Raw genomic sequence first — 27,934 nt, 5'->3', positions numbered from 1 at the left:
ATTTTCTAATTTACCCATTTTCTTTCTTCTGTATATTTATAAAAAAATATTATTGTCCTTTCCCTAATAGTTGGCTCTTTAAGGTTTGGAATCAGTCTTTGTATATTTAGTTTCTACACAGTCATAGTATTTCTAAAAGGGGAGAATTTGTGTTAAGTCTCAGGATAATTTGGGGGACCATAGCCTCATTTACTTGCAAACTTGTTAGTAATTTGTCATTGCCTACTACATTAGAATTAAATTCCTGTCTTTCTTGTTCTTCTGTTATTTGGCTCTTGTCAGCCTTTTCCTCTGCTATTCCCTAATATTGTCCACGTCTACCCCTATATCGCAGTTGTAACCATGTTACGTTCTTTTGATGAGAGTATCTTTGTACATGGCTCATCACCAACACTACCTGCCCCCAGCCACACACACATTTTCTCTCCTAAATATTCGCTTCGTTTCTTCCTCACTGTAACTTTCCTTCAGGAAACAGGTCAGATTTCTAGGGCCATAAAGTTATTCTGACTTATACAACTCACTATGATTTTTCTTTATCTAAAACATTATTTAAATAAAGTCATTATGCAGTGAAGAGCATTTATTTAATGGTTATGGTTAATCTTGTGATTTTGGCAACATTATTTGCTTTCTGAGAAGATAGCAGAGTAAACCATGTATGATGCTTTTATCTGTTATTGTGTTCCTCCCATGGCATTACCTGATAGTTATTATAGATTGATTAATAGCTATGCACAGACTCTTGTAATGCAAGCCCATGGTCTCTTACCAGCAATTTTGAAATCCAGCACTTTTGTAAGTTGGGTCAACTTATAAAACTACTTATTTGGCAGAAAAACCTGACCATTCTGAATAAGTCTTTATCCTACTTAATGTGCCTATTCACAAATTTTGCTGCAGAAATATTAATATATTTTATTCAGATGCTGCCTCAGACTCTATTGAGGATATTACATAACATATGGTATATACAACCTCATTATTGTTCTAAAATTTGAAAATATTCTGAATTTTAAAACATATTTGGCTCCAGGGAATTTGGACTACAGATGTTAGGCCTGTTGTGACAATAAAATATACCTTCATATAGCTTGCCTTACTTTTTTCTGAGCTGCATTCTATCACTGTTGTTTCCTCTTCAGTGGTTTAATGAAAAGATCCCTTAACTAAACAGAGAATCTGGGTTCTAACCTTAGCTCTACCATTTGTTAGCTTTATGACCTTGATCAAGTTTATTTAACCCTCTGGTGATAATCTCTATTGATCCTTTTTCAGAGTAATATATTGACCAAGTAAGATAATGTATATGAAAGTGCCTTAATTCTGTACAAATACAAATTATTAATAGTACAGACATAACAATAATAATTAACACTTACACTTCTTGGAAATCTTTCCTAACAATTTCAAAATCTTATTTGTATTCTAGGGTGTAAGAATGATATGTAATTTTAGTAATAATAATCCAGGCTATTATTGAGAGCTTAACTTTATGCTGTGAATTTCAGTAAGCACTATAAATGGGGTGGCTATTGCCATTCCTATTTTGCAGATGAGGGAACTGATGATCAAAAATTAAGAAACCTTCCCAAGCTCACAGCTACACATCTCATAGTAAGCGACTCAACTCAGATTTAGATCCAATTCTTGCTGACTTCAGCTTCTAGTTTTAGAAGACAAAATGGAATGTGTCTCTTGAATTACCTTCCCATTTCTGAATATGAAGTCACCTTAAGTCCAAAGTGAAAAAAACTTCAGAGCTAATTTACCAGTTAGCTCTGTTTTGGTTTCAGTTCCTAGTTTCTCAACCTATTCCCCTCAATAATTCCAAGGTAATTTGGTGTGGCCAAACCTCACTGTAGCTCAGTGCATCAGTACCTCATAAAGACTGATGCCTCTGTTCCATTGGAAGTATTTTGATTATCTTTAGTAATCTTGTGTTTCGTTTTGCTTTGTAAAACCAGAAGACTTTATAAGAAAGATATCCTAAATCTTAAAATTTATCCGATCATAAGTGTGTATACATAGCACAGGGAGATCAGCTCGATGCTTTGTGACGACCTAGAGGGGTGGGATAAGGAGGTGGGAGGGAGGCTCAAGAGGGAGGGGGTATGGGGATGTATGTATACATACAGCTGGTTCACTTTTGTTGTACAGCAGAAACTAACACAACATTGTAAAGCAGTTATACTCCAGTAAAGATGGGAAAAGAAAAGTGCATATGCAGATATGCTCATCTCTAAAATGTTTTTGTGTAGAATCACAGTTAATACAGTTATTTATGAAATAATAAACTCTCATTTCTTTTATTTATTTATTTGGCTGTACCATGCAGCTTGCGGGATCTTAGTTCCCTGATGACTGATCAAATCCGGGCCCCCGGCAGTGGAAGCGCAGAGTTCTAACCACTGGACTACCAGGGAAATCTCATTTCTTTTACACTTCCATGTGACATACCTTGGCATCTGTGAAAATAAATTGTTTAATCCCCGTGCCTTTATCTCTGTTGTTAACATATGAAAGTATTGGCAAGCCTGGCTTCTCAGGGAGTATGAAATAAGAACTCTTAAGCAAACCAAATTAATTTCATTTGGTAATGACTTAAAATCAAGATGTAACTTTTTTTTTTGCTGAACTAGGAGCTTGACAAAGTGAAGTAATTGATCACTTGCTTTTCCTTTTTTTAAAAAATTATTTTTTATTAGAGTATAGTTGATTTACAATGTTGTGTTAGTTTCTGCTGTACAGCAAAGTGAATCAGTTATACATACCCATATATTCACTCTTTTTTAGATTCTATTCTCATATGAGTCATTACTTGTTTTTCCTTTCTATAGACTATTTATTTATGCGAGTTTATCTATGAATGTATATGTCTATCAGCGAACTACTTTACTGGAATGTCTAGATTAATTAGTCTTGATAACCACTATCTGTTTTAACCAGAACTCGAATTCACGATCTAGGAAAATATGCTTCTGGACATTAATCTCTAGTTTAGCCATGTTTTGTTGACTGGGTCAACTTTTCCATTCCATTTGCATCAGTCACTTTGTGAGTCAATCCAGAATTTCAATACATACAGTATTGATTTTTGTTTGAAAGGCAAACATTAGCATGACGCTTATATTTAGCATGAAGACATACATGAGATTGAGTTGGAATCTGGGGCATATTTAGTCCAGGATGTAAGAAAAATTTAACATATGCATATGTAGAGAAGGAAAGAAAGACCAAAAGAATAGAGCTGACTAAGACTTTGGCATTTGAGAACATTAGCATAATTAGGTATTGACCAGGTTTTATAAAGGTATGAGAAGAGGAGAGCAAATTTTATATATTTAGTTGACTTTCAATAAATATTGGTTGGACTTATAAATAAAACAAAGCATTATAAATTGTCTATATATAGAATTGGGTTTGTTTTTGGCAGTGGGCCAAAATAGGATTTCAGACCAAATTAGTGGAAGAACACAGAATTCAGTATGATTCATCACTTTGTTGTAGCTTCTTTCCAGATTTTCTTCCCTGCAACCCCAGATCATTTGATATGGAGATAGAAATGATGATGCATTTGCCTGCAGGCAGGAATCAGGTGTTCATGGTAATGATAATCAGATCGCTGCTTTTTTTTCCACATCTGCCCACTTTGTGGGTGTGCTTGGGGGAAGATAAAAGAGGGGGCATAGCAAAATGGTACTGGCAAGATCTTATCCCACCTAAGATGCCAATTTTGCCAGTTAGGGATTTATTGCCAACTACAGTTGTGGAAAATTTTGCATATTACCAACTATTCCCTGTGACTTTGGACCATTCCCCTAAGCAAGGTAGATTTATTCAACAGATATTTTAGTGCCAACCGTGTGCCTACAATTTTCTAGATACTTATTGGTAAGAGACAAGGTCTCTGCCCTTCTGTTGAACTTAAGACAGGAAACTAAGCAAGACAGGAGAAGACAACTAGACAAGCCCTTATAATTATATAATGGTCATTTCATAAAACTATCAATACATAATGAGGTAAGTATCTGGTAGGGGAAGAAGACAGTGCTACTGGATCCCCACTAGCTAAAAGTGAAGTTGAAACTGAGACCTGAAGGATGAGTGGAATTTAACCAGGTGAAGAGCAGGGTAACAGAGGAAGGAACATGTGTTAAACTCTGGGAGTAGGAGTGAGCATGACGGCACTAAAGAGGAAGTGAAAGGAAATTGGTCTGGCTGAAGGATAGAGTGTAAGGGAGTATAGATGGCTAGAAGTTTAACCTTGATTTTCTGGTACAGTGACGTGTCTGATAGGCTTATTTTTGTTTGTCATCAGCTTTCCTTATTAGTTCCATGAAGGCAGAACACAGGAGGGAACACCAATCTGAATAAAGGAGCTGGAAAGAGACTGCCCCATTCTCATCAAATTAAATAACTGTCCTTCATTCCCCTGAGTAATTCCCATAAATGCCCTCCCCTCCATCTGACCCTCACTATAGAAATGTTGGGGACCACATTTAGCACTAACATAAAGCGCTAGCGCTAATATCATATTAATTATTTAACACAAAACAAAAGAATATTTTTAAAAGCCCTCTTAAAACATGAATTTACTTATAACTTGAGTTGTAGTAGTCCAGGTTATAGTTGATTTAAACCTGGTGAAGTAAACAGTCTGTGGTAGGAATTTTTCTGTATTTTAGATTGCACTCTGCTAGACTAATACTAAAGTCATCAGAACTTTCCAGACTTTGCCTAAGATTAGGAGGGAAATTTTTGACTAGTAGACTCCTAGTTAGTAGCATACTAGAAGTCTATTGACTATTTTTTAAAATTTTGGAATGGAAAATCCCAAGGTGGATAATGTCTGAAAGACTGAAAGTACTACACCCCTCACTGTACCCTACTCCCCAACCAATTTAATAAACTATAAATAAAAACAACATTAGGTTACCTGCCTAAATCATTGTCTACTGGAAGACAGGCACAAAATTAATGAAAGCAGGTGGACGAACTTTCAGATTTGCAAGAGGCAAGTTGACTCTGGATGGGCCAAATTGTACTTAGTGATATTTTGAGAAAATACTAATAGTGAGCTAAAGCATGTAACTTTTTGCAACCATATCTAAAAGGAGATGCTTGCACAGTTGTTTAGATGGACTGAATTTGGCCTATGGCTGTTTTCCCAACTTGTATTTTGTATCTTGTATTTTCTTCTAGGCAGACTTTATGTTTTGCTACTGGAGAATATGTGTTTTTTAAAATACTGGTTCCTGTGATGATGGTGATCTGCGTATGCTGGGTCGGGTTTTTTTTGTTTGGTTAGGTTTTTGGTTTCCCTTTATTTTTTTAATTTATTTTTTAAAATTGATTTATTTATTTATTTTTGGCTGCGTTGGGTCTTCTTTTTTGTGCGAGGGCTTTCTGTAGTTGTCGCAAGTGGGGGCCACTCTTCATCGTGGCGCGCGGGCCTCTCACTATTGTGGCCTCTCTTGTTGCGGAGCACAGGCTCCAGAGGCGCAGGCTCAGTAGTTGTGGCTCACGGGCCTAGTTGCTCCGCGGCATGTGGGATCTTCCGAGACCAGGGCTCGAACCCGTGTCCCCTGCATTAGCAGGCAGATTCTCAACCACTGCGCCACCAGGGAAGCCCTCTCTATTTTTTAAATTTTATTTTTCTGTTTATTTATTGACTTCACTTTTTAGAGCAAAATTAAACAGAGTGCCCATCCATATACCCCCTACCCTCCCCCAAACACACCTTCTCCTACCATCAGCATCTCACACCAGAATGGTACATTTGTTACCGTCAGTAAACGAACGTTGACATTATCATTATCAGCTAGTCCATAGTTTATATTAGGCTTCACTATTTTTTTTTGGCTGCGCCACGCAGCTTGCAGGATCTTAGTTTCCCAACCAGGGATTGAACCCTGGCCCTTGGCGGTGAAAGTGCGGAGTCCTAACCACTGGACTGCCAGGGAATTCCCTAGGCTTCACCCTTGATGTTGCACGTTCATTGTGCTGAATTTGACAAATGTGACATCTCTCCGTCATTATTGTATCATACAGAATAGTTTCTCTACCCTAAAAATACTCTACCCTGTGCTCTTTCATCCCTTTCTTCCCCTGGTCGTTTTTAATAATTATAAAGTAGAATTTACTACAGTAAGAAAGATTATAGCCTGAGAAGGCTACTACAATTTATATTATATTCATTGTTTGTAAATATAGGGGAAAACTCTTCCTCTATAGGTGTGGCTTTGGGATCTACAAGCAACTATTTGGATTTCCAGTGATGGGGTTAGGGGAGAATTAAGAGAGTTGGTAAATATGGTGGGGAGAAATGAGAAGAAATTATGGGAGAGTAATATCAAATTATTTGGTTATTGCTGTTACAGCTTTCCTAATTCTGTTAAGATTGTCCCTAATTCTCTCTGCTGAGAAAAGAAAGAGAACTTTTCTTCTTTCCAATTTCCCTTTCCCTTTCAATGGAAAGTAGTTAAGGCATAGCAAATCAGTGAGTAGGCTCCCCCAGCTGTTGATTTTGCAGTCTGTTTTAAACTTCTTTCAAACCATTTTGAGAAACATATTAAAAAGATAGGACCAGGGTTGTTAGTTTTCCACTGGCTAGAAAATTATAGGTCGCTTTCTGAGTTATACATTATCCCTAGATCTTCTCGCTTTCTGGAATTTCAGTTAAATTTTTCAAATTTCTCTTCAGTCTCTTCCAGACAACACAGTTTTTGCTTTAAAAAAAAAAAATTGTGGAAGGAGGTAGTGTTAAGTACTGTGAACTAGTTAATAGAATTTTTAGCTCTCAACAAGCTTTTAATTTTGAACAATAGACAACATGTGAGATTCCTTTTCTTAGAATTTTAGGCACACAATAGATATTTAATTAAGCACTATTTGATTGCTTGATTTGGGTTGGCTTTTGAATTGCTGAGAAATTCCTTAGATTAAGGTTCTAAACCTGGGCTTAAGGAAATCCCTGAACCCCCTGAAACTGAAAGCAAAATGTTACACCTAAGTGTGTATATAAGTGTATTTTTCTCAGAAAAGGTTGCGTATAGTTTTTTGTTGTTGTTGTTTTTCAAAGATATCTGTATTATCAGTGTCTATTTTCTCCATACTTTTCTTTTCACAGACACACACACTGTATTTTATTTCTACAAGAGATAAATAGACTGACATCAAGCATTGTAAATGGATGACCACAACAAAAGCAACAATGATTGCAATTACCAAACATGAAACACACTCATACTATGTCATAATATTGACATTCAGTCCAGTAATCCTCCACTGTAACAGCTCCTTTACTTTACAGTGAAAATTGATTTGTATATTTTTTGCCTCTGAGTCCTTGTGGGATTTTTTTTTTTATTCAAACAGAAAGTCACAAAAATTATAATCATCCTCATCAGTTCACTCAGTCCCATGTAATTTTTTTTATCTTGATCTTTTGTTAGCACTTTTATGAGTTCATCAGTTTTCCATTAGAGTCCTGAAAATGCTTATTCATCCAGTTTAGCAGTATAGTCAATTACCAGAAACCTGTACTTGTCAGAGTCTTTTCCATGAATCCTTGAAGACGAAACCCTTTTATAGGAACATACTTGCAAAAGCATCAGAGTACACCCAGAACTGTCTGTAAATAACAAAAGACTTAAAAATGACCACGGTTAAAGATTTGATGAAAGTTCATAAAATGCAATTGACAAGGAAATTTAGTTATTTCTGAGATATACATTTTAAAGTAATAACTAGAATTATGACTTATAACATTATACCAGAACATATAAGATTTTTAGAAATTCAAGTAATGCCTGAAAAATTTATATTAACATATGTCCATACAAATAACCCAAAGAAAGTTTAGTATTAGTTGTTTTTTGTTTGTTTGTTTTTTTATACTGCAGGTTCTTATTATTCATCAATTTTATACACATCAGTGTATACATGTCAATCCCAATCGCCCAATTCAGCACACCACCATCCTCACCCCACCGTGGTTTTCACCCCTTGGTGTCCATACGTCTGTTCTCTACATGTGTGTCTCAACTTCTGCCCTGCAAACCGGTTCATCTGTACCATTTTTCTAGGTTCCACATACATGCGTTAATGTACGATATTTGTTTTTCTCTTTCTGACTTACTTCATTCTGTATGACAGTCTCTAGATCCATTCACGTCTCAACAAATGACTCGATTTCGTTCCTTTTTATGGCTGAGTAATTCCATTGTATGTATGTACCACAACTTCTTTATCCATTCGTCTGTCGATGGGCATTTAGGTTGCTTCTATGACCTGGCTATTGTAAATAGTGCTGCAGTGAACATTGGGGTGCATGTGTCTTTTTGAATTATGGTTTTCTCTGGGTATATGCCCAGTAGTGGGATTGCTGGATCATATGGTAATTCCATTTTTAATTTTTTAAGGAACCTCCATACTGTTCTCCATAGTGGCTGTATCAATTTACATTCCCACCAACAGTGCAAGAAGGTTCCCTTTTCTCCACACCCTCTCCAGCATTTGTTGTTTGTAGATTTTCTGATGATGCCCATTCTAACTGGTGTGAGGTGATACCTCATTGTAGTTTTGATTTGCATTTCTCTAATAATTAGTGATGTTGAGCAGCTTTTCATGTGCTTCTTGGCCATCTGTATGCCTTCTTTGGAGAAATGTCTATTTAGGTCTTATGCCCCTTTTTGGATTGGGTTGTTTGTTTCTTTAATATTGAGCTGCATGAGCTGTTTATATATTTTGGAGATTAATCCTTTGTCCATTGATTCATTTGCAAATATTTTCTCCCATTCTGAGGGTTGTCTTTTCATCTTGTTTATAGTTTCCTTGGCTGTGCAAAATCTTTTATGTTTCATTAGGTCCCATTTGTTTATTTTTGTTTTTACTTCCATTATTCTAGGAGGTGGAACAAAAAAGATCTTGCTTGATTTATGTCAAAGAATGTTCTTCCTATGTTTTCCTCTAAGAGTTTTATAGTGTCCGGTCTTACATTTAGGTCTGGAATCCATTTTGAGTTTCTTTTTGTGTGTGGTGTTAGGGAGTGTTCTAATTTCATTCTTCTACATGTAGCTGTCCAGTTTTCCCAGCACCACTTATTGAAGAAACTGTCTTTTCTCCATTGTATATCCTTGCCTCCTTTGTCATACATTAGTTGACCATAGGTGGGTGGGTTTATCTCTGGGCTTTCTATCTTGTTCCATTGATCTGTTTCAGTTTTTGTGCCAGTACCATATTGTCTTGATTACTGTAGCTTTGTAGTATAGTCTGAAGTCACAGAGTCAGATTCCTACAGCTCCATTTTTTTGTTTGTTTTTTGTTGTTGTTGTGTTTTTTTTGTGGTATGCGGGCCTCTCACTGTTGTGGCCTCTCCCGTTGCGGAGCACAGGCTCCGGGCGTGCAGGCTCAGCGGCTATGGCTCACGGGCCTAGCCACTCCGCGGCATGTGGGATCTTCCCGGACTGGGGCACAAACCCGTGTCCCCTGCATCAGCAGGCAGACTCTCAACCACTGCGCCACCAGTGAAGCCCTCCAGCTCCGTTTTTTTCCCTAAAGACTGCTTTGGCTATGCAGGGTCTTTTGTGTCTCCATACAAATTTTAAGGTAATTTGTTCTAGTTCCATAAAAAATGCCATTGGTAATTTGTTAGGGTTTGCATTGAATCTGTAGATTGCTTTGGGTAGTATAGTCATTTTCACAATTTTGGTTCTTTCAATCCAAGAACATGGTATATCTCTCCATCTGTTGGTATCATCTTTAATTTCTTTCATCAGTGTCTTACAGTTTTCTGCATACAGGTCTTTTGTCTCCCTAGGTAGGTTTATTCCTAGGTATTTTATTCTTTTTGTTGCAGTGGTAAATGGGAGTGTTTCCTTAATTTCTCTTTCAGATTTTTCATCATTAATGTATAGGAATGCAAGAAATTTCTATGCATTAATTTTGTATCCTGCAACTTTACCAAATTCATTGATTAGCTCTAGTAGTTTTCTGGTGGCATTTTTAGGGTTCTCTATATATAGTATCATGTCATCTGCAAACAGTGACAGTTTTACTTCTTCTTTTCCAATTTGTATTTCTTTTTCTTCTCTGATTGCCATGGCTAGGACTTCCAAAACTATGTTGAATAATAGTGGTGAGAATGGACATCCTTGTCTAGTTCCTGATCTTAGAGGAAATGCTTTCAGTTTTTCACCATTGAGAATGATGTTTGCTGTGGGTTTGTCATATATGGCCTTTATTATGTTGAGGTAGGTTCCCTCTATGCCCAGTTTCTGGAGAGTTTTTAATCATAATTGGGTGTTGAATTTTGTCAAAAGCTTTTTCTGCATCTATTGAGATGATGATATGTTTTTTCTTCTTCAATTTGTTAATATGGTGTATCACATTGATTGATTTGAGTATATTGAAGAATCCTTGCATCCCTGGCATAAATTGCACTTGATCGTGGTGTATGATCCTTTTAATGTGTTGTTGGATTCTGTTTGCTAGTATTTTGTTGTGTAATTTTGCATCTATATTCATCAGTGATATTGGTCTGTAATTTTCTTTTTTTGTAGTATCTTTGTCTGGTTTTGGTATCAGGTTGATGGTGGCCTCATAGAATGAGTTTGGGAGTGTTCCTTCCTCTGCAATTTTTTGGAAGAGTTTGAGAGGGATGGATGTTAGCTCTTCTCTAAATGTTTGATAGAATTCACCTGTGAAGCCATCTGGTCCTGACCTTTTGTTTGTTGGAAGATTTTTAATCAGTTTCAATTTCATTACTTGTGATCGGTCTGTTCATATTTTCTGTTTCTTCCTGGTTCAGTCTCGAAAGGTTATGCCTTTCTAAGAATTTGTCCATTTCTTCCAGGTTGTCCGTTTTATTGGCATAGAGTTGCTTGTAGTAGTCTCTTAGGATGCTTTGTATTTCTGCAGTGTCTGTTGTAACTTCTCCTTTTTCATTTCTAATTTTATTGATTTGAGTCCTCTCCCTCTTTTTCTTGATGAGTCTGGTTAATAGTTTATCGATTTTGTTTATCTTTTCAAAGAACCAGCTTTTAGTTTTATTGATCTTTGCTATTGTTTTCTTTGTTTCTACTTCATTTATTTCTGCTCTGATCTTTATGATTTCTTTGCTTCTGCTAACTTTGGGTTTTGTTTGTTCTTCTTTCTCTAGCTCCTTTAGTTGTAAGGTTAGATTGTTTACTTGAGATTTTTCTTGTTTCTTGAGGTAGGCTTGTATAGCTATAAACTTCCCTCTTAGAACTGAATTTGCTGTATCCAGAGGTTTTGGATCATCGTGTTTTCATTGTCATTTGTCTCTAGGTATTTTTTGATTTCCTCTGATTTCTTCAGTCACCTCTTGGTTATTTAGTAACGTATTGTTTAGCCCTCACATGTTTGTGTTTTTTACGTTTTTTCCCCTGTAATTTATTTCTAATCTCATAGTGTTGTGGCCAGAAAAGATGTTTGATATGATTTCAGTTTTCTTAAATTTACTGAGGCTTGATTTGTGACCCAAGATGTGATCTATCCTGGAGAATGCTCCATGCGCACTTGAGAAGAAAGTGTAATCTGCTGTTTTTGGATGGAATGTCCTATAAATATCAATTAAATCTATCTGGTCTATTGTGTCATTTAAAGCTTATGTTTCCTTATTTATTTTCATTTTGGATGATCTGTCCATTGGTGTAAGTGAGGTGTTAAAGTCCCCCACTATTATTGTGTTACTGTCGATTTCGTCTTTTAGAGCTGTTAGCAGTTGCCTTATGTATTGAGGTGCTCCTGTATTGGGTGCATATATATTTATAATTGTTATATCTTCTTCTTGGATTGATCCCTTGATCATTATGTTTCATTCCTTGTCTCTTGTAACATTCTTTATTTTAAAGTCTATTTTATCTGATATGAGTATAGCTACTCCAGCTTTCTTTTGATTTTCATTTGCATGGAATATCTTTTTCCATCCCCTCACTTTCAGTCTGTATGTGTCCTTAGTTCTGAAGTGGGGCTCTTGTAGACAGCATATATATGGGTCTTGTTTTTGTATCCATTCAGCAAGCCTGTGTCTTTTGGTTGGAGCATTTAATCCATTCACGTTTAAGGTAATTATTGATATGTATGTTCCTATGACCATTTTATTAATTGTTTTGGGTTTGTTTTTGTAGGTTTTTTTCTTTTGTGTTTCCCACTTAGAGAAGTTCCTTTATCATTTGTTGTGGAGCTGGTTTGGTGGTGCTGAATTTTCTTAGCTTTTGCTTGTCTGTAAAGCTTTTGATTTCTCCATCAAATCTGAATGAGATCCTTGCTGGGTAGAGTAATCTTGGTTGTAGGTTCTTCCCTTTCATCACTTTAAGTATATCATGCTACTCCCTTCTGGCTTGTAGAGTTTCTGCTGAGAAATCAGCTGTTAACCTTATGGGAGTTTCCTTGTATGTTATTTGTCGTTCTTCCCTTGCTGCTTTCAGTTATTTTTCTTTGTCTTTAATTTTTGCCAATTTGATTACTATGTGTCTCGGCGTGTTTCTCCTTGGGTTTATCCTATATGGGACTCTCTATGCTTCCTGGACTTCGGTGGCTGTTTCCTTTCCCATGTTAGGGAAGTTTTTGACTATAATCTCTTCAAATATTTTCTCAGGTCCTTTCTCTCTCTCTTCTCCTTCTGGGACCCCTATAATGCGAATGTTGTTGCGTTTAATGTTGTCCCAGAGGTCTCTTAGGCTGTCTTCATTTCTTTTCATTCTTTTTTCTTCAGTCTGTTCCGTATCAGTGAATTCCACCATTCTGTCTTCCAGGTCACTTATCCGTCCTTCTGCCTGTTGATTCCTTCTAGTGTAGTTTTCATTTCAGTTATTGTATTGTTCATCTCTGTTCATTTGTTCTTTAATTCTTCTAGGTCTTTATTAAACATTTCTTGCATCTTCTCGATCTTTGCCTCCATTCTTTTTCTGAGGTCCTGGATCATCTTCACTATCATTATTCTGAATTCTTTCTCCAGAACGTTGCCTATCTCCACTTCATTTAGTTGTTTTCCTGAGGTTTTATCTTGTTCCTTCATCTGGTATATAGCCCTCTGCCTTTTCATCTTGTCTATCTTTCTGTGAATGTGGTTTCTGTTCCACAGGCTATAGGATTGTAGCTCTTCTTGCTTCTGCTGTCTGCCCTCTGGCAGATGAGGCTATGTAAGAGCCTTGATGGGAGGGACTGGTGGTGGGTAGATCTGACTGTTGCTCTGGTGGGCAGAGCTCAGTAAAACTTTAATCCCGTTGACTGTTGATGGGTGGGGCTGGGTTCCCTCCCTCTTGGTTGTTTGGCCTAAGGCAACCCAACACTGGAGCCTACCTGGGCTCTTTGGTGGGGCTAATGACAGACTCTGGGAGGGCTCATGCCAAGGAGTACTTCCTAGAACTTCTGCTGCCAGTGTCCTTGTCCCCATGGTGAGCCACAGCCAACCCCCGCCTCTGCAGGAGACCCTCCAACACTAGCAGGTAGGTCTAGATCAGTCTCCCCTGGGGTCACTGCTCCTTCCCCTGGGTCCCGATGCGCACACTACTTTGTGTGTGTCCTCCAAGAGTGGAGTCTCTGTTTCCCCCAGTCCTGTCGAAGTCCTGCAATCAGTTCCCACTAGCCTTCAAAGTCTGATTCTCTAGGAATTCCTCCTCCTGTTGCTGGACCCCCAGGTTGGGAAGCCTGATGTGGGGCTCAGAACCTTCACTCCAGTGGCTGGACTTCTGTGGTATAAGTGTTCTCCAGTCTGTGAGTCACCCACCCAGCAGTTATGGGATTTGATTTTAGTGTGATTGCACCCCTCCTACCATCTCATTGTGGCTTCTCCTTTGTCTTTGGATGTGGGGTATCTTTTTTGGTGAGTTCCAGTGTCTTCCTGTCGATGATTGTCCAGCAGCTAGTTGTGATTCTGGTGTTCTCGCAAGAGGGAGTGAGAGCACATCCTTCTACTCCGCCATCTTGGTTCCTCCTCTGTATATAGTTTCACCAGATTTTCAAAGGGTCCCTAACCCAAAATAGATTAAAAACATTGGCCTTGGGGCTTCCCTGGTGGTGCAGTGGTTGGGAATACGCCTGCCAGTGCAGGGGACACAGGTTTGTGCCCGGTCCGGGAAGATCCCACATGCCGCGGAGCGGCTAGGCCCGTGAGCCACAACTGCTGAGCCTGCGCATCTGGAGCTTGTGCTCCACATCGGGAGAGGTCGCGGCAGTGAGGGACCTGCACACCGCGATGAAGAGTGGCCCCCGCTCGCCGCAACTGGAGAAAGCCCTTACACAGAAACGAAGACCCAACACAGCCAAAAATAAATACACACACAAAAAAATAACAGTTGCCTTAATTTTGTAGTGAACTCAAAGTTGAATTTTCTAGGTTGGATATCATCTTACAGTTCATTACTTGCATTAATGGTGAGCACATAGAACTTAAACTGTTTATTTAGCACAGCAGCAGTAATCTGATCATTTGTCAAATTTCCCTGACTGAGCAGTGATATATAATGTAACCAAAGAGTTGTTGCTGGTTAGAGCTTGCTCCCGTATAGAGGATGATTTCAATTTATTAGAAGCACAATTTAGTGTTGTTAATCATAATCAGACTTTCTCCAGCTTCCTAGCGATTGTGTGCCATTTAACTTCTCCAAACCATTGGGATAATAAATGTGGTATTGTTGCTCCAGAATCTTGTCAAAATTTATCACCAGTTGAACATTATTGATGAAGTCATAGTCTTTTCATGGTAGTACTTCTGTTATTTGACTTACAGCTTTTTAAATAAGCTAACACCAAAGAATTATATGCTATAATTTTGATTTTGTTTTTGTTTTTAGAACTCTTCATCTTGGCTTATACCTATCCTTCCTGATATGCTTCGACACATTTTTCAGTTTTGTGTTTTAGAAAGCAGCCAGGAAATTCTGGACCTCATTCACAAGGTATATGGTGAATATATCTGTACTCCTTTCCCAGTATCTTGGTAGATGTAAAAAAATTTTCATAACTCTGTACTGTTGTTGATCAGGGATTTTAAGAAATTAGAAATCATCCAAGAGATTTGAATAGTCTGGAGATCTGCAAAATGAGACAAGGAAATAGGCTTCTTATGGAATATAGTAAAGTCCTGGTTAGCCCTGCTGCTTGTGTCACCTGCCTGGCAAACGTTTTAAGCGCTTTCTTTGTAGCCTCAATACAGAAAATAAAATGAAGGAAAGGCTGCTTTTCTCCATCCCTCATTTTGCTGTTTATCAGCATGCTTATTGATCCTGCAGAGTATCTTTGGGATTTATTGGTCATATATAGAGTCTGATTGTCATAGTTTAGACTTGTACTTTTTTATTACTTAGCAAAATTGGTCATATGTGTTGGAACCTTTAGAGAATAGACATTTGATGTATTTAATAATATTTATGGGAGGAAATGGCACTGTTGTACCTTTAAAACCTGTTAAGTTAGTCTTGAATCACTGACCTCTGAGGTGGCTCATTGTTAACAGCCTTGGGTTAACATTGGTATTATTTCTACATGCTGGCCCTAGCCCATTTAATGCTAGGCATCAAAAAAGGTGCTTTATTGAGTAAGATCATGAATCAAGACTTATACTTTTCTTAATTTATACTAGGATATTACTACCTCTGAATTTAGCAGAGGTTATTTATAGGCGCTATTATATATTGAAGCGGTGTTGAATATAGGACTGCATATTGAGCTTTATGATACATACAAAGGATTTCAGAGACTTACTGAGATTTTGATAACTTATTTTTATGGGTATCTTTTTTTTTAAGTGATTTTCATAAAATACTGAGGAAAATACTTTGTACTCCTTTTTTAAAAAACTTTCTCGTGTATTACTTTTTTTTAGTATATGAACCTACCTACCCAAAAACAGTATTTAAAAATAAGCCTCTATATTGAATTTTAAAATTAATCTCTGTGCTATTTCCTACTTTTTTTTTTTTTTGATTCAGTATCCCTAAAAGTAAGTATTAGGTTTTTTTAGGCCTTGCTAGAAAAATTTCACTTTCTTGTTCCCTTTTCATTCTGCAGGTTTGGATGGAATTGTTGAGCAAGGCTTCGGTTCAGTATGTGGTAGCAGCTGCTTGTCCATGGATGGGTGCTTGGCTTTGCTTAATGATGCAGCCTTCTCATTTACCTATTGATTTAAACATGCTGCTGGAAGTAAAAGCTAGAGCCAAGGTAAGTGTAGAGGGACATAATGTATTTGTATGTTCAACTCATAATTATTATTTTTTTTTCAACTCATAATTATTAATACAGTAACCATGTAAGAAATCTGTATTGCTTTATTATAAGCATGATACCATTATTGTAACATAAGGAAAAATTATATCATTAGAACCTTGACAAAATGCATAGCAATTTTTATCCATTAAAATTTTGTGAAAAGAACTGTATTTTACTGGGATTATAACAAATGAGAGTGTTTTTGATGTTGTCTACTAAATTTTAATGGTTAATCTTTAATTACTGTTTTCTTCCCCCTTATTCCCTCTAGGAAAAAACAGGTGGTAAGGTGCGTCAAGGCCAAAGCCAGAGTAAAGAAGTACTTCAGGAGTACATTGCAGGTGCAGACACCATCATGGAAGACCCTGCCACCAGGGATTTTGTTGTTATGCGGGCTAGAATGATGGCAGCCAAGTAAGTATACATAAACTCAAAAGTCATTTAACCAAAAGATTCCTCTGATGTGTCTGTCAGTCTTTCCTCCATCACACTAGTTACAGAGTAGGAAAAAAATTAAAGCATAAGAAAAAGTTTCTAATTTTTTTGAAGTTTTAAAAGTAAGATTTATATATCTTTATGAAGATAAGATAGGAGTTATGTCTTCCTTGGGAAAAGTTATAGCTTCAATAGGGGAAACTTCAAGCAATTCTGTAGTAACTTCTTTTTTTCTCCCTCTTAGGTTGTTAGGAGCACTTTGTTGTTGTATTTGTGATCCAGGTGTAAATGTGGTAACCCAAGAAATTAAACCAGCTGAATCCCTTGGCCAGTTACTACTCTTCCATTTGAACTCCAAATCTGCCTTACAGAGAATTAGTGTAGCTTTGGTAATCTGTGAATGGGCTGCTTTACAGAAGGTAAGATTTTGCCCAAAAATAAATGAATACAATTTAAACCAGTTTCCTTAGCTGTTAGGATTATTTTCATTATATTTTACAAACAGAAAAGTGAAAATTTTCTCTGTATAAAGATCTAACATTTATAGAAAAGTATTCAAATTATATTGCAATATTGTTTCTCATTTGCCTTTAACCCTAGACTTTTTTCTTAGAACCCCCAGTCTTGTACTTGAGAACTACAAAAGATAAGAGGCTTTGAGTGATAGAAATCCATTTTTATGACTAGTAGCAAGGGCAGATTTTTGGTCACAGGAAGAATAAAATCTCCACATTTAAACCCAAATCTTTATGTTTCCAAATAAGCCATTCCCTTACAGCCCCTTTAATTTTTAACTTCTAGTAAGACGTATGATTTTGTGTAAGACTTGCTTCTGTAAATCAGAGAAACTTCCTGCTGGCTTTGTTTATTCCATTGACTGGAATTCTGGAAATTTAACTGTCTGCACTTGCTGTGAGAGCTGCTTGTTACTGCCTCTTAGCAGTTTGTCAGAGCTGTGTCTAAAAGTAATTGAGCCATGCTCTATTGCAACTGAAACCCCAGCTTTGCCTCTGGAAAGAAGCAAGGCTCATCTGTTTTTAGGCAGGACTCGGTGTGCTGGAGAGGCAGTGATGCTGTGTTTTTGTGCCTCTCAGACTCAGCAGCAAGTGTTGACAGTTCGGTTTCTGGACCCTCACAGAGCTTCTCTGGACTTACTCTGTGAAGCCCAGGCTGATCACCCAGATCCCACAGAACCCCTCATGGCTCACCACTGAGGTCATTCCCCCTCTGGTTGGGGCAGGCAACAACCAGAGAGAGTGGGAAGGGTTAGTTAAATTTGGGGGCAGGTAAGTAGCCTTTAAATTATATATCCATTTCTACAGTATGGCATGTGAAGCTATGGGTTCAACTGTTAAGAAATCTAATGAGTTTTTAAATAACATTTTTAGTGCATGCTAAGTGTTCTTTTCTGACTGATTTCTTTTTACAGTTGTATATTTTAAAATCTGTGGTATATAATATATATGTAAACTTGGAATAAATTCAGAATAAAGTAAGAGTAATTAAGTGGAAAGTTTAATGGAATTGTAATAGTTCCATGTGCATGTGCTATAGTTATTCATATTAAAATTTTAGAGTAGTTTGGGTGTGATACCTTTTCTCTGTGCAACTAATAACTATGTTGTTCTGGGAGATAAGAGAATATAGGTTCAAAATCAATAGAAATTTAGACTTGGTAGTTTGCAAGTGAAGATTTATGCATTTCTGGAATTATGTTTACATATTTGCCCTGAATATTTGTTGTCTGTTATATTTTAGGAGTGTAGAGCTGTTACCCTAGCTGTGCAGCCACGTTTACTTGATATCCTTTCAGAACATTTATATTATGATGAAATTGCCGTTCCATTCACACGAATGCAGAATGAGTGTAAACAGCTTATTTCATCATTAGCTGATGCACATATTGAAGTTGGTAATAGAGTAAACAACAATGTTTTTACAATTGATCAAGCTAATGACCTGGTGAGTAAAGAAGTAACCTTAATTTTAGAGCATGAAATAAGGATAAGAACTTTGTCATGTCATGTTTACCACAAAAACACTAATTTGTTGAATCTATTTATGGCTTGGTAGCCTGTCATCACTACCCTTTAGAAAGGTTATTTCATTGTATTGACTTTTCTTGAAATAAGAGAATGGGGAAGGGATTTTTTTTTTTATCTCAGCTTTGACAAACCAATATACCTTTATTAGAAAAAACTGTTACATTTTCGTCACTTCTCAGTTTTGCTTAAGACTGGCAGAGTACAGAAAAAATTGATTCTCTAAGTTCTTGAGTACTTCTCCTCCCTTTTGCCAACTTACAATGAAAATATTCAAACATAAGAGAATTACACAATGAAGTCTCATATACTTACCAACTAGATTACACAGTTAACATTTTACTAAATTTGCTTTATCACATATATATGCAACTCTCTACCCCTCTATTCAACCATTAATCCTTCTTAATTTTTGGTGCATTTTTAAGTAAGTTACAGACAGATAACAGTACACTTAAACTAAAATTCAGTTTTTATGTTTTTTTCTCTTTTTTTGTGTCATTAACTAAAATTGAGTTTTTATGTTTTTTTGTTCTTCTTTGAGGTAAAACTTATGTACTATGAATTGTACAAATCTCCAATGGAACATATGATAAATTTTAACAGAAGCAAATACCTATGAAACCCAAACCTCTATCAAGATACAGACAGTGCCATAACACTTCCCAGTCAATCCCCTGCCCTCAAATAACCATTGTTCTGGTTTTTCCTTCACCATAGATTACTTTTGCCTGTTCTAGAATTTCATATACATGGAATCATACACTCTGTGCTGTTTGGTGTAAGGATCTTTTTCAGCATGATGTTTTGTAAAATACGTGTTGTTATATGTATCACTAATTCATTCTTTTCTATTGCTGAGTTTTCTTTCATTGTATAAATATACCACAATTAGTGTAAGCCCTTCTCTGCTTGATGAACATTTGGGCTACTCCAAGTTCTTAGCTCAGAGCTGCTATAAACATTTTTGTACAAGTTTTTTAAAGACATATTTTCATTTCTCTTGGGTAAATACATAGGAGTGGAATTGCTGGGTCATAGGGTGAGGTGTTTATTTAGTTTTATAAAAAATTGCACTTCTCCCAAAGTGGCTGTATCATTTTACCTTCTAATCAGCAATATATGAGAGTTCTGGCTGCTCTACATCATCACCAACATTTGATGATGGTCACTCCTTGTAATTTTTGCCTTTCTGGTGGTTGTGTGATAGTGTCATTGTGGTTTTAACTTGTGTTTCCTTGATGACTAGTATGTTTAACACTTTTTTATGTCTTATTGGCCATTTGTTGATCTTCCTTTCTGAAATGTCTGTTTAAATCTTTTGTCTGTTTTTAATTAGGTTGTCTTTTTATTATTGAGTTGTAGGAGTTCTTTATATATCCTGGATACCAATCCTTTGTCAGATAGATGCTTTCCGAATATTTTCTCCCACTGTGTGGCTTGCCTTTTCATTTTGTTAATGGTGTCTTTGGATGAGCAGATATTTTTAAGTTTGATGAAGTCTAGTTTATCAGTTGTTTTCTTTTATGGTTATTGTGTTCTGTGACCTAAGGTACCTTTTCTTATCTCCAAGTGGTGAAGTTATTCACACACATTTTCTTATAAAGCATTGTAGTTTTAGTTTTTGTTCAGTCATCCATATTTATGTTTATATATAGTGTGAAGTAGAGATTGTGTTTTGTTTTTCATATAGATACCTAATTTTTCTATCATCATTTATTGAAAAGATTTTTCTTTGGCCATGGAATTTCTTTGACACCTTTGTCAAAAATTAATTGAAATGTAAGTGTGTGTCTGTATATGGGCTCTATTTGTTCAGTCTATTTGTCTGTTATGCTAGCACCAGTGTCTTGATTACTGTATCTTTGTACTTAGTAAGTCTTTGAGGTTAGGTGGTGTAAATGAGTTCTTCCTTTTATGAGTTAAAGAACCAGAAACTCAGCTGCTTCACTTGTGTTGATTGCTGTGAAAGAGCGTGCTTCATTTCTTATCCCCCTTTCTTATTGAAAAAATAATATAGTTGAAATTTTTTTTGTTCTCACCTGTGAAAAAAAGCTAAAATTGCTTCAATTTTTTTTCTGAGTTTTTCTGATTGTTGTTTTTCTATAATTTCTCCTTTTTGCTTCCCCTCCCCCATATTTTGCCTTCCTGGAATAAAACCTCAAATTTTCTTTAAGGTCTGGGTTCCCTTCTTACTGTTTCTGACATTTCTTTCTAAAGCTATTACATGGACTCTTAAAGCTTTTCTTATACAAACCTCTCACTCCCCAATGAAACTCCTATTCTGTTTCATCAGCTTCCTTAGTCCAGTGGTTTTGACCTGGGATATCAGAGTCTCTAGAAGAGCATATTTGAGGGAAGAGCAATTTTAAAAGATTAGTCTTGGCCTTGGCTAAGAGCCACTGCTATTTGTAACTTTCTTTGCATCCCTATTTTATTCTTACCTGCAAAATATAGGCGTTTCCTGAAGGTCTTCCTTTGTCACCATTCTCACAATTTAGTTCTTAACCATGTACTGTGCTATCTTCTCTTGATCTTTTATGTTCTTCAATTAGGCATTTTTGCTTGGATATCTCACTATCATTTCAAACTTAACACAACCAAAATTGGGATTTATTTTTTAACAGAAAATAGCCCTTTTTAAGCACCGTCTCAAATCTTGTTAACATTTCCTTTCAGAAAGTTTCATATGTTTATCCTTTCTCTGTTTCCATCACCACAGCCCAGTCAAAGGCCTTAGTACTTTATGACTAGGTCCTGACTCATCTCTAAGGCTGCAGGCAGTCTCTGGTTCATTCCATCCTGCATGCTGTGCCACACTAATAAAATTCTTAGTGCCACTCCGAACACATCCCTCCCCTACTTAAAAACATGATTTTCTTTTTCCTTGATTTTAGTTTTTTTCTTACTTTCAACACCTTCTCTAAATTCCCCATCTCTTTTCTCCTCATTATTCTCAAACTTCCTCCACTTAAGCCTAGTTATTCTCTTGCAGAAGTACACCACCCTCACCCACTTTCTTTGCTTCACTCATTCTCACTTTGGTGTCTGAGCTCCTCTTTCCTTTGCCAGAAATTCCCTGCCCTCCAGCCTCTGCTCATCCCAAGTTCATCTCTTGACATTCCTTCATCGCCTTGTGCTCAGGCCGTGGTAAGCTGTTGTCAGTTCCTTGGACAGTGCCTCACTTTGCACTCCCTACCTCACTCTGTTTGCCAAGATGTCCCCATAACTCCAGACTTATCCATTGTTTAAGAACCTAGCATAAGTGTTAACTGCCTCTGGCAAGCCTTCTCTACTTTTGTCTCCTCTAAGAAGAGTTAAGCTATCCTTGTGCTACCACAGCAACTTGCACTTACCTTAGTTTCATGTTACATTGTCTTGTTTACTTATGTATCTGGCTCCCACATTATTCTCAACATTTTTTGAGTGTATGAAGACATTGATACTCATCTCTTAGTATTACTTATTAAATATTTGTTGAGTGAATGAATTTGGGGTAATTGGAAAGCTTTTCCTAAATTGCCTAGAATCATTGAAAATTGACAGAAGCATAGTGTATTTAGGACAATGTTTTTAAACTTTTAGTAATGAAACCTGTTTCAAATAATCTTATGCAAAGCTTGAACACATAAAATAGACAAAGCAAAGTGGAAAGTATAAGCTAGAAGTGGTATGTGATCATGTTCCTTTGTAGAGAACAGATCAAGATGAAGCAGATACAGCTCAATTTAAAGTCTTTGGTATTTTATAATGATAAAAGAAGATCTTATTTGTGTGCCTATTTTGCTTTTTATAATAGAGGTTGGCATTATCAGTCTTGTCCATAAGGGAATTGATTATTTCTAAGTCTGAAAAATTGGGTTCTCCATTAAAAAAAAAGGTAGGTTCTTTAATGTTACAGGCTTTTCTGACCAACATTGATCAGATTGGATTTATGGAGCCTCTTTATGATTGCAGTTACCTATCAAACAAGAAGACTATTTTTGTTATGTAATCCATCACAGTCTTTAAATGGTAATTTAAAAAATGTGTGCACAGAAACTTGTACATAAATGTTCATAGCAACATTATTCGTAATAGCTAAAAGGTGGAACCAACCCATCCAGTCATCAACTAATGAATGGAAAAATGCAACTGATATATCCATATAGTGTAATATTATTTGGCAAAAAAAGGAATGAAGTAATTATACATGATACAACATCAGTGAACCTTGGAAGAATTATGCTAAATGAAAGAATCTAGTCACAAAAGATTACACATTATATTAGTCCATCTATATGAAATGTCCAGAATAGGCAAATCTATCAAGATAGAAAGTAGATAAGTGGTTACATGGGGGTGATGAAAATGCTCTAAAATTGTGGTGATGGTTGTACAACTCTGAATATAATAAAAACCATTGAATTGTACACTTTAAATGAGTGTATTGTATGTGAATTATATCTCATAAAGTTGTTTTAAGAAGATGTATTGAACAGTCTTTTAACGGGGCTTGTAAAGTAGTCTGATGCCACAGTCTTACAGCTTTAAGCAGCTCTTGGTAATTAAATAATTAATGACTATTGTACCATCCTCTCTTAACTGTTGGTTTATATTTGCTTACAGCGTTCTCATTTCACCAAAGTACTGTGTGGGTATTGTGTGTGATTTTTCACTCAAACTTATTAGATATAATAAGTCTCTCAAGAAACTGTCTTTCTTAAACAATATAATACTAATGTTAAATTAAGTCAGATTAAAATAAAGTTTAGGGCTTCCCTGGTGGCGCGGTGGTTGAGAGTCCACCTGCCGATGCAGGGGATGTGGGTTCGTGCCCCGGTCCGGGAGGATCCCACATGCCGCGGAGCGGCTGGGCCCGTGAGCCATGGCTACTGAGCCTACGCGTCCGGAGCCTGTGCTCCACAACGGGAGAGGCCACAACAGTGAGAGGCCCGCGTACCACAAAAAAATAAATAAATAAATAATAAAATAAAGTTTACTTGGAAGGTTTTAGACATTTATTTAGTTTACTGAATACTAAAATAGTACTAGGTATCATGGAACTTAAAATTGAAACAGAAAGTTTGTTGTCTGCCCTTTAGGAGTTTACAGGCTATTTGGGGTTGATGTCCTTAATGATTTTTGATTTCTCTTTTTTAATAGGTCACTGCTGTTTTTAATGAAGTCACATCATCTTTCGATTTAAATCCTCAAGTGTTACAGCAGTTAGATAGTAAACGACAGCAGGTCCAAATGACAGTTACAGAGACCAACCAGGAGTGGCAAGTGTTGCAGTTGAGAGTGCATACTTTTGCTGCATGTGCAGTTGTAAGCTTGCAGCAACTTCCGGAGAAATTAAATCCTATTATAAAACCATTAATGGAGACAATTAAAAAAGAAGAGAATACTCTAGTGCAGAACTACACGGCTCAGTGCATAGCCAAACTACTTCAGCAGTGCACAAGAAGGACGCCCTGTCCCAATTCAAAAATTATTAAAAATCTCTGTAGCTCACTTTGTGTGGACCCATATCTAACTCCTTCTGTCACGTGTCCAGTACCAACACAAAGTGGCCAGGAAAATTCTAAAGGTATATATCTAAAGTTTTATTTGGGGTAGAGAAAGAATTAACCATTTAAATTTGTTTATAGTCACTTACAGGTATAATTTAAGCACAAATCCAGTTTATGGTGGAGCTTTTTCCCATTTTGAGAGAATTTGCACATATTGCTAATAAAATCACAGTCTCTTAACTTAAATAAGTTATTCATAAAAGACCTGATATATAAAATGACTGAATTCTATGAGACAGGTGTTAACCCTTAACTTCTCTTTCAAGACCATAATTATAGGGTTTACTGTTAACAGAGCTAGAAAACTTAATTATATCCAGTGGTGAATAAAAGTTCTTCCTGTAAAATTCTGGTTTCTCTAATTTAGTACATGTCTTATGAGATAAGTGGGCTCTGTTACCTTTAGCAAATAATGCTTAAACAGCTTTTCTATTTTCATCCAGAAAATTTATATGGAAAGTAACTGCTCTTTGTAGGCTAATCTCAAGGACCAATGTTTCTTCACATACCTTAGTCCTAAATTCCCCCCATCCCTGTCCCTGAGAGCTATGTGAGGCAGCAATATTTTGCAGTGGTTGGTGTTTCTGAATTCATGGTAACTATGGACTTTTTTTTTTTTAAAGAAAACTTACTTGCATTGTTTTTTAATGTTTCTTTTTATGCCTGGAAACATTCATTTTTAAAGAATTAATGTACTTTTAACTGAAGGTACATTCATTCTTGCATGTAATATTTCTTGTTAATATGATGCTGCAAATTTGGTTGTATTAAGTATGGTCCTATGCAAATATTAAAACATTCAGTGTTATAAATTATTGATTTTTGTTACCATTTCATTGTCTAAAGAAAATACCATTGGCCTATAAAAATTGAGGCTTAAAAGACAATTTTAAAATGTGTTGTATCTCTTTTGGAGCAGGAAACATTTGGTCACCTATATTATGCTTTAAAAGTTATTTAACTTTTTTCCTTAATAGGATCCAACTCCGAAAAAGATGGAATGCATCATACTGTCACCAAGCACAGGGGTATAATTACACTCTATAGGCATCAAAAAGCTGCTTTTGCTATCACAAGTAGGCGAGGTCCTACCCCCAAAGCAGTAAAAGCTCAAATAGCAGATCTTCCTGCAGGAGGTGGTGGAAATATCCTTGTTGAACTTGATGAGGTAAATAGTTTTTTTCTTTGAATACTCTGATTTTAAAACAAGTATCTTACAGATTGAGAGCTAAATTGTCTATCAGCTTCTAGAATTGTTATTTTAATATTTTTAAGTGAAAGAACTGGGGCTAATAACTTTTTGGAGTACTGCAGCAACAGGGTCCAGAAAAACGGAAAACTTCTTCAAATTTCTCATGCCTCTTATTATTTTTACCAGCTTAACTTGATGATTATCTTCTAGGCAAGAAACCTTCTCAGTAGTGGGTACATAAGTCATTCATGAATATAAACTAATTCCTATAACAGTGACTACAGAGATGTTAAGTAATAGTGAAAGCTAACTTTTCTCAGTCCTATGAATGTCAGGAATTGCTGTTGATATTCAGAGGATAAGTTTATACATGTCAAAGTTTTACCTATCTGACTTTTAGTCAACTTAGTCAACTTTTAGTCAACACAATTTATTAACTATGTGATGTGAGGTAGGAATCTAAATTTATTTGCCCACATGGACAGCCAGTTTATCCCACCGTTGAATCTTTTCCTCCCTGGTTTATAATGGCACCTCTGTTTTATGTCATGCTTTGTATATATAAGGATCTCCTTGGGCTCTCTATTCTGTTTCATTGGTCTACTTATTCTACAGTACAGTCTTCTTTAAAGATGATTTTAAAAAGTGTTTGCTTTTGGAAAATCTTACAGTCACATTGTTAACAATGGAATGAATGCTCTAGGTAGCTCTTTTGGTTGCAAGACATAGAAACTTAACCTGAGTTCAGCAATAAACTATCAATGCTAAAAGACATGTGTTTAATATATTTCTATAAAGTATAGGCCTATTTTAAGTTTCTTTTTTTAAACCAAAATCTTAGCTTATTGTGTATATTTCTTTTAAAATATTCTGTGAATGAAGGTTTTTTCACTATCTATATTCTTCCCATAATTTTAATCAAAAATTTACTGTGGTTTTAATATTTATACTTACATGGTTTACATAGTTCCTTCATTTAAAAATATATATGTATCTTTCTGGGGGGACAGTTTCTTTTCTATTTAATTATTATTAAATTACTGGGCTTCCCTGGTGGCGCAGTGGTTGAGAGTCCGCCTGCCAATGCAGGGGACACGCGTTCGTGCCCCGGTCCAGAAGGATCCCGCATGCCGCGGAGCGGCTGAGGCTGTGGGCCATGGCCGCTGAGCCTGCACGTCCGGAGCCTGTGCTCCGCAACAGGAGAGGCCACAACAGTGAGAGGCCCGCATACCGCAAAAAAAAAAAAAAAAAAAAAATTACTGCTAAGTAAGAGGTTATTAATCTTGTGGTTAAATTAAATAGATGTTCATATTCTATCCCTTAAGCAAATATAAATAAGGGCCCATCATTTTATCTCCTTTTCCTCTCTCTACCTGTTTCTTTGGAGTGGAGAGAAGAAAAAAACATGTTACTTAGAACTGTCTCTAGAAACAGCACATATTTGTCTATTCCTTATCTCCAACCCCCCGAAAGTATTTTACTTTGGATGTGAAAATCTAGTTTGGGATTTTATGCCCATGTAAGTTTAATTATTGAGAAATGTTTATAGTTATGGTAAATATGTCCAGTAATTGCTTAATTAGTTAATGGTAACACTGTGAATTCTTAGGTAGTGACTTTTAAATTATCTTAATAACATTTCAAATGCATTATACTTTTTTCTCAAATTTCGTTTTCAACTAACATTTAATTTTAGGCCCAGAAGCCTTACCTGGTACAACGGAGAGGAGCTGAATTTGCCTTGACAACTATAGTGAAGCATTTTGGTGGTGAAATGGCAGTGAAGTTGCCACATCTCTGGGATGCTATGGTTGGTCCATTGAGGAATACAATCGACATAAATAATTTTGGTGTGTACATATTTTTCCGAGTTGCATTTTAAACAGATTTCAGTATATATCCATTACGTATGTCCTTATAAAATAACAATGCCTATACCTGTTTATCCCAGGCCAGCTGGTAAGTTTTTAAATGGAAGGTTGGTAAAAACATTTATTTTCATGTCATTTTGCATACTTTTTGCTTTTTACTTTTTCTATTACATATTTAGAAACAGATACTTGAAATGGATCATTATGTTAAACACCTTTAGTTGCTTTAGGTGTAGTACCTCAGCAGTTAAATTAAGGACATGGTATTTCATTTTACATTATAAAGCAAAATAGACTCTCCCACAGTACCTGGGGGAGTGCTAAAACTTTTTGTGGGCTCTAGATTTTAAAGAATTATTTGCAAGGTAATATGCACTTAAATCAATATGTTTTAATAGATGGAAAGTCCCTCCTGGAAAAGGGAGATGGCCCTGCCCAAGAACTGGTGAATTCTCTGCAAGTTTTTGAAACAGCAGCAGTGTCAATGGATTCTGAGCTTCATCCCTTGGTAACTAACTAATGCAAGTGTAGTTTTTTCTCTAGTAAAACAAGTAGTCTTGTTAGACTTAAGGCTTGAATGAAAAGTGCAACTTTGATGTCATC

The 27,934-nt window shown here is 36.3% G+C and overlaps 1 protein-coding gene across 2 annotated transcripts in view; it reads left to right on the top strand.

Annotated features, from left to right (window-relative positions):
• The window catches only part of BTAF1 (B-TFIID TATA-box binding protein associated factor 1), a 95,523-nt gene that overhangs the window by 41,117 nt on the left and 26,472 nt on the right, over nt 1–27,934 (top strand). For both annotated transcript variants that reach the window (XM_030865075.2, XM_030865077.2), the window contains 9 exons: nt 14,823–14,927; nt 16,039–16,188; nt 16,508–16,650; nt 16,916–17,090; nt 18,430–18,633; nt 23,859–24,285; nt 25,246–25,436; nt 27,157–27,310; nt 27,730–27,839. In XM_030865075.2, coding sequence (XP_030720935.1) covers nt 14,823–14,927; nt 16,039–16,188; nt 16,508–16,650; nt 16,916–17,090; nt 18,430–18,633; nt 23,859–24,285; nt 25,246–25,436; nt 27,157–27,310; nt 27,730–27,839 — 1,659 coding nt within the window. The remainder of the gene's footprint in view (nt 1–14,822; nt 14,928–16,038; nt 16,189–16,507; nt 16,651–16,915; nt 17,091–18,429; nt 18,634–23,858; nt 24,286–25,245; nt 25,437–27,156; nt 27,311–27,729; nt 27,840–27,934) is intronic.

This window comes from Globicephala melas, chromosome 16 (genome assembly GCF_963455315.2).
Source record: "Globicephala melas chromosome 16, mGloMel1.2, whole genome shotgun sequence".
Taxonomy (NCBI): Eukaryota; Metazoa; Chordata; class Mammalia; order Artiodactyla; family Delphinidae; genus Globicephala; species Globicephala melas.
The sequence above is the reverse complement of the archived record's forward strand: the minus strand, read 5'-3'. Positions and strand labels throughout refer to the sequence as shown.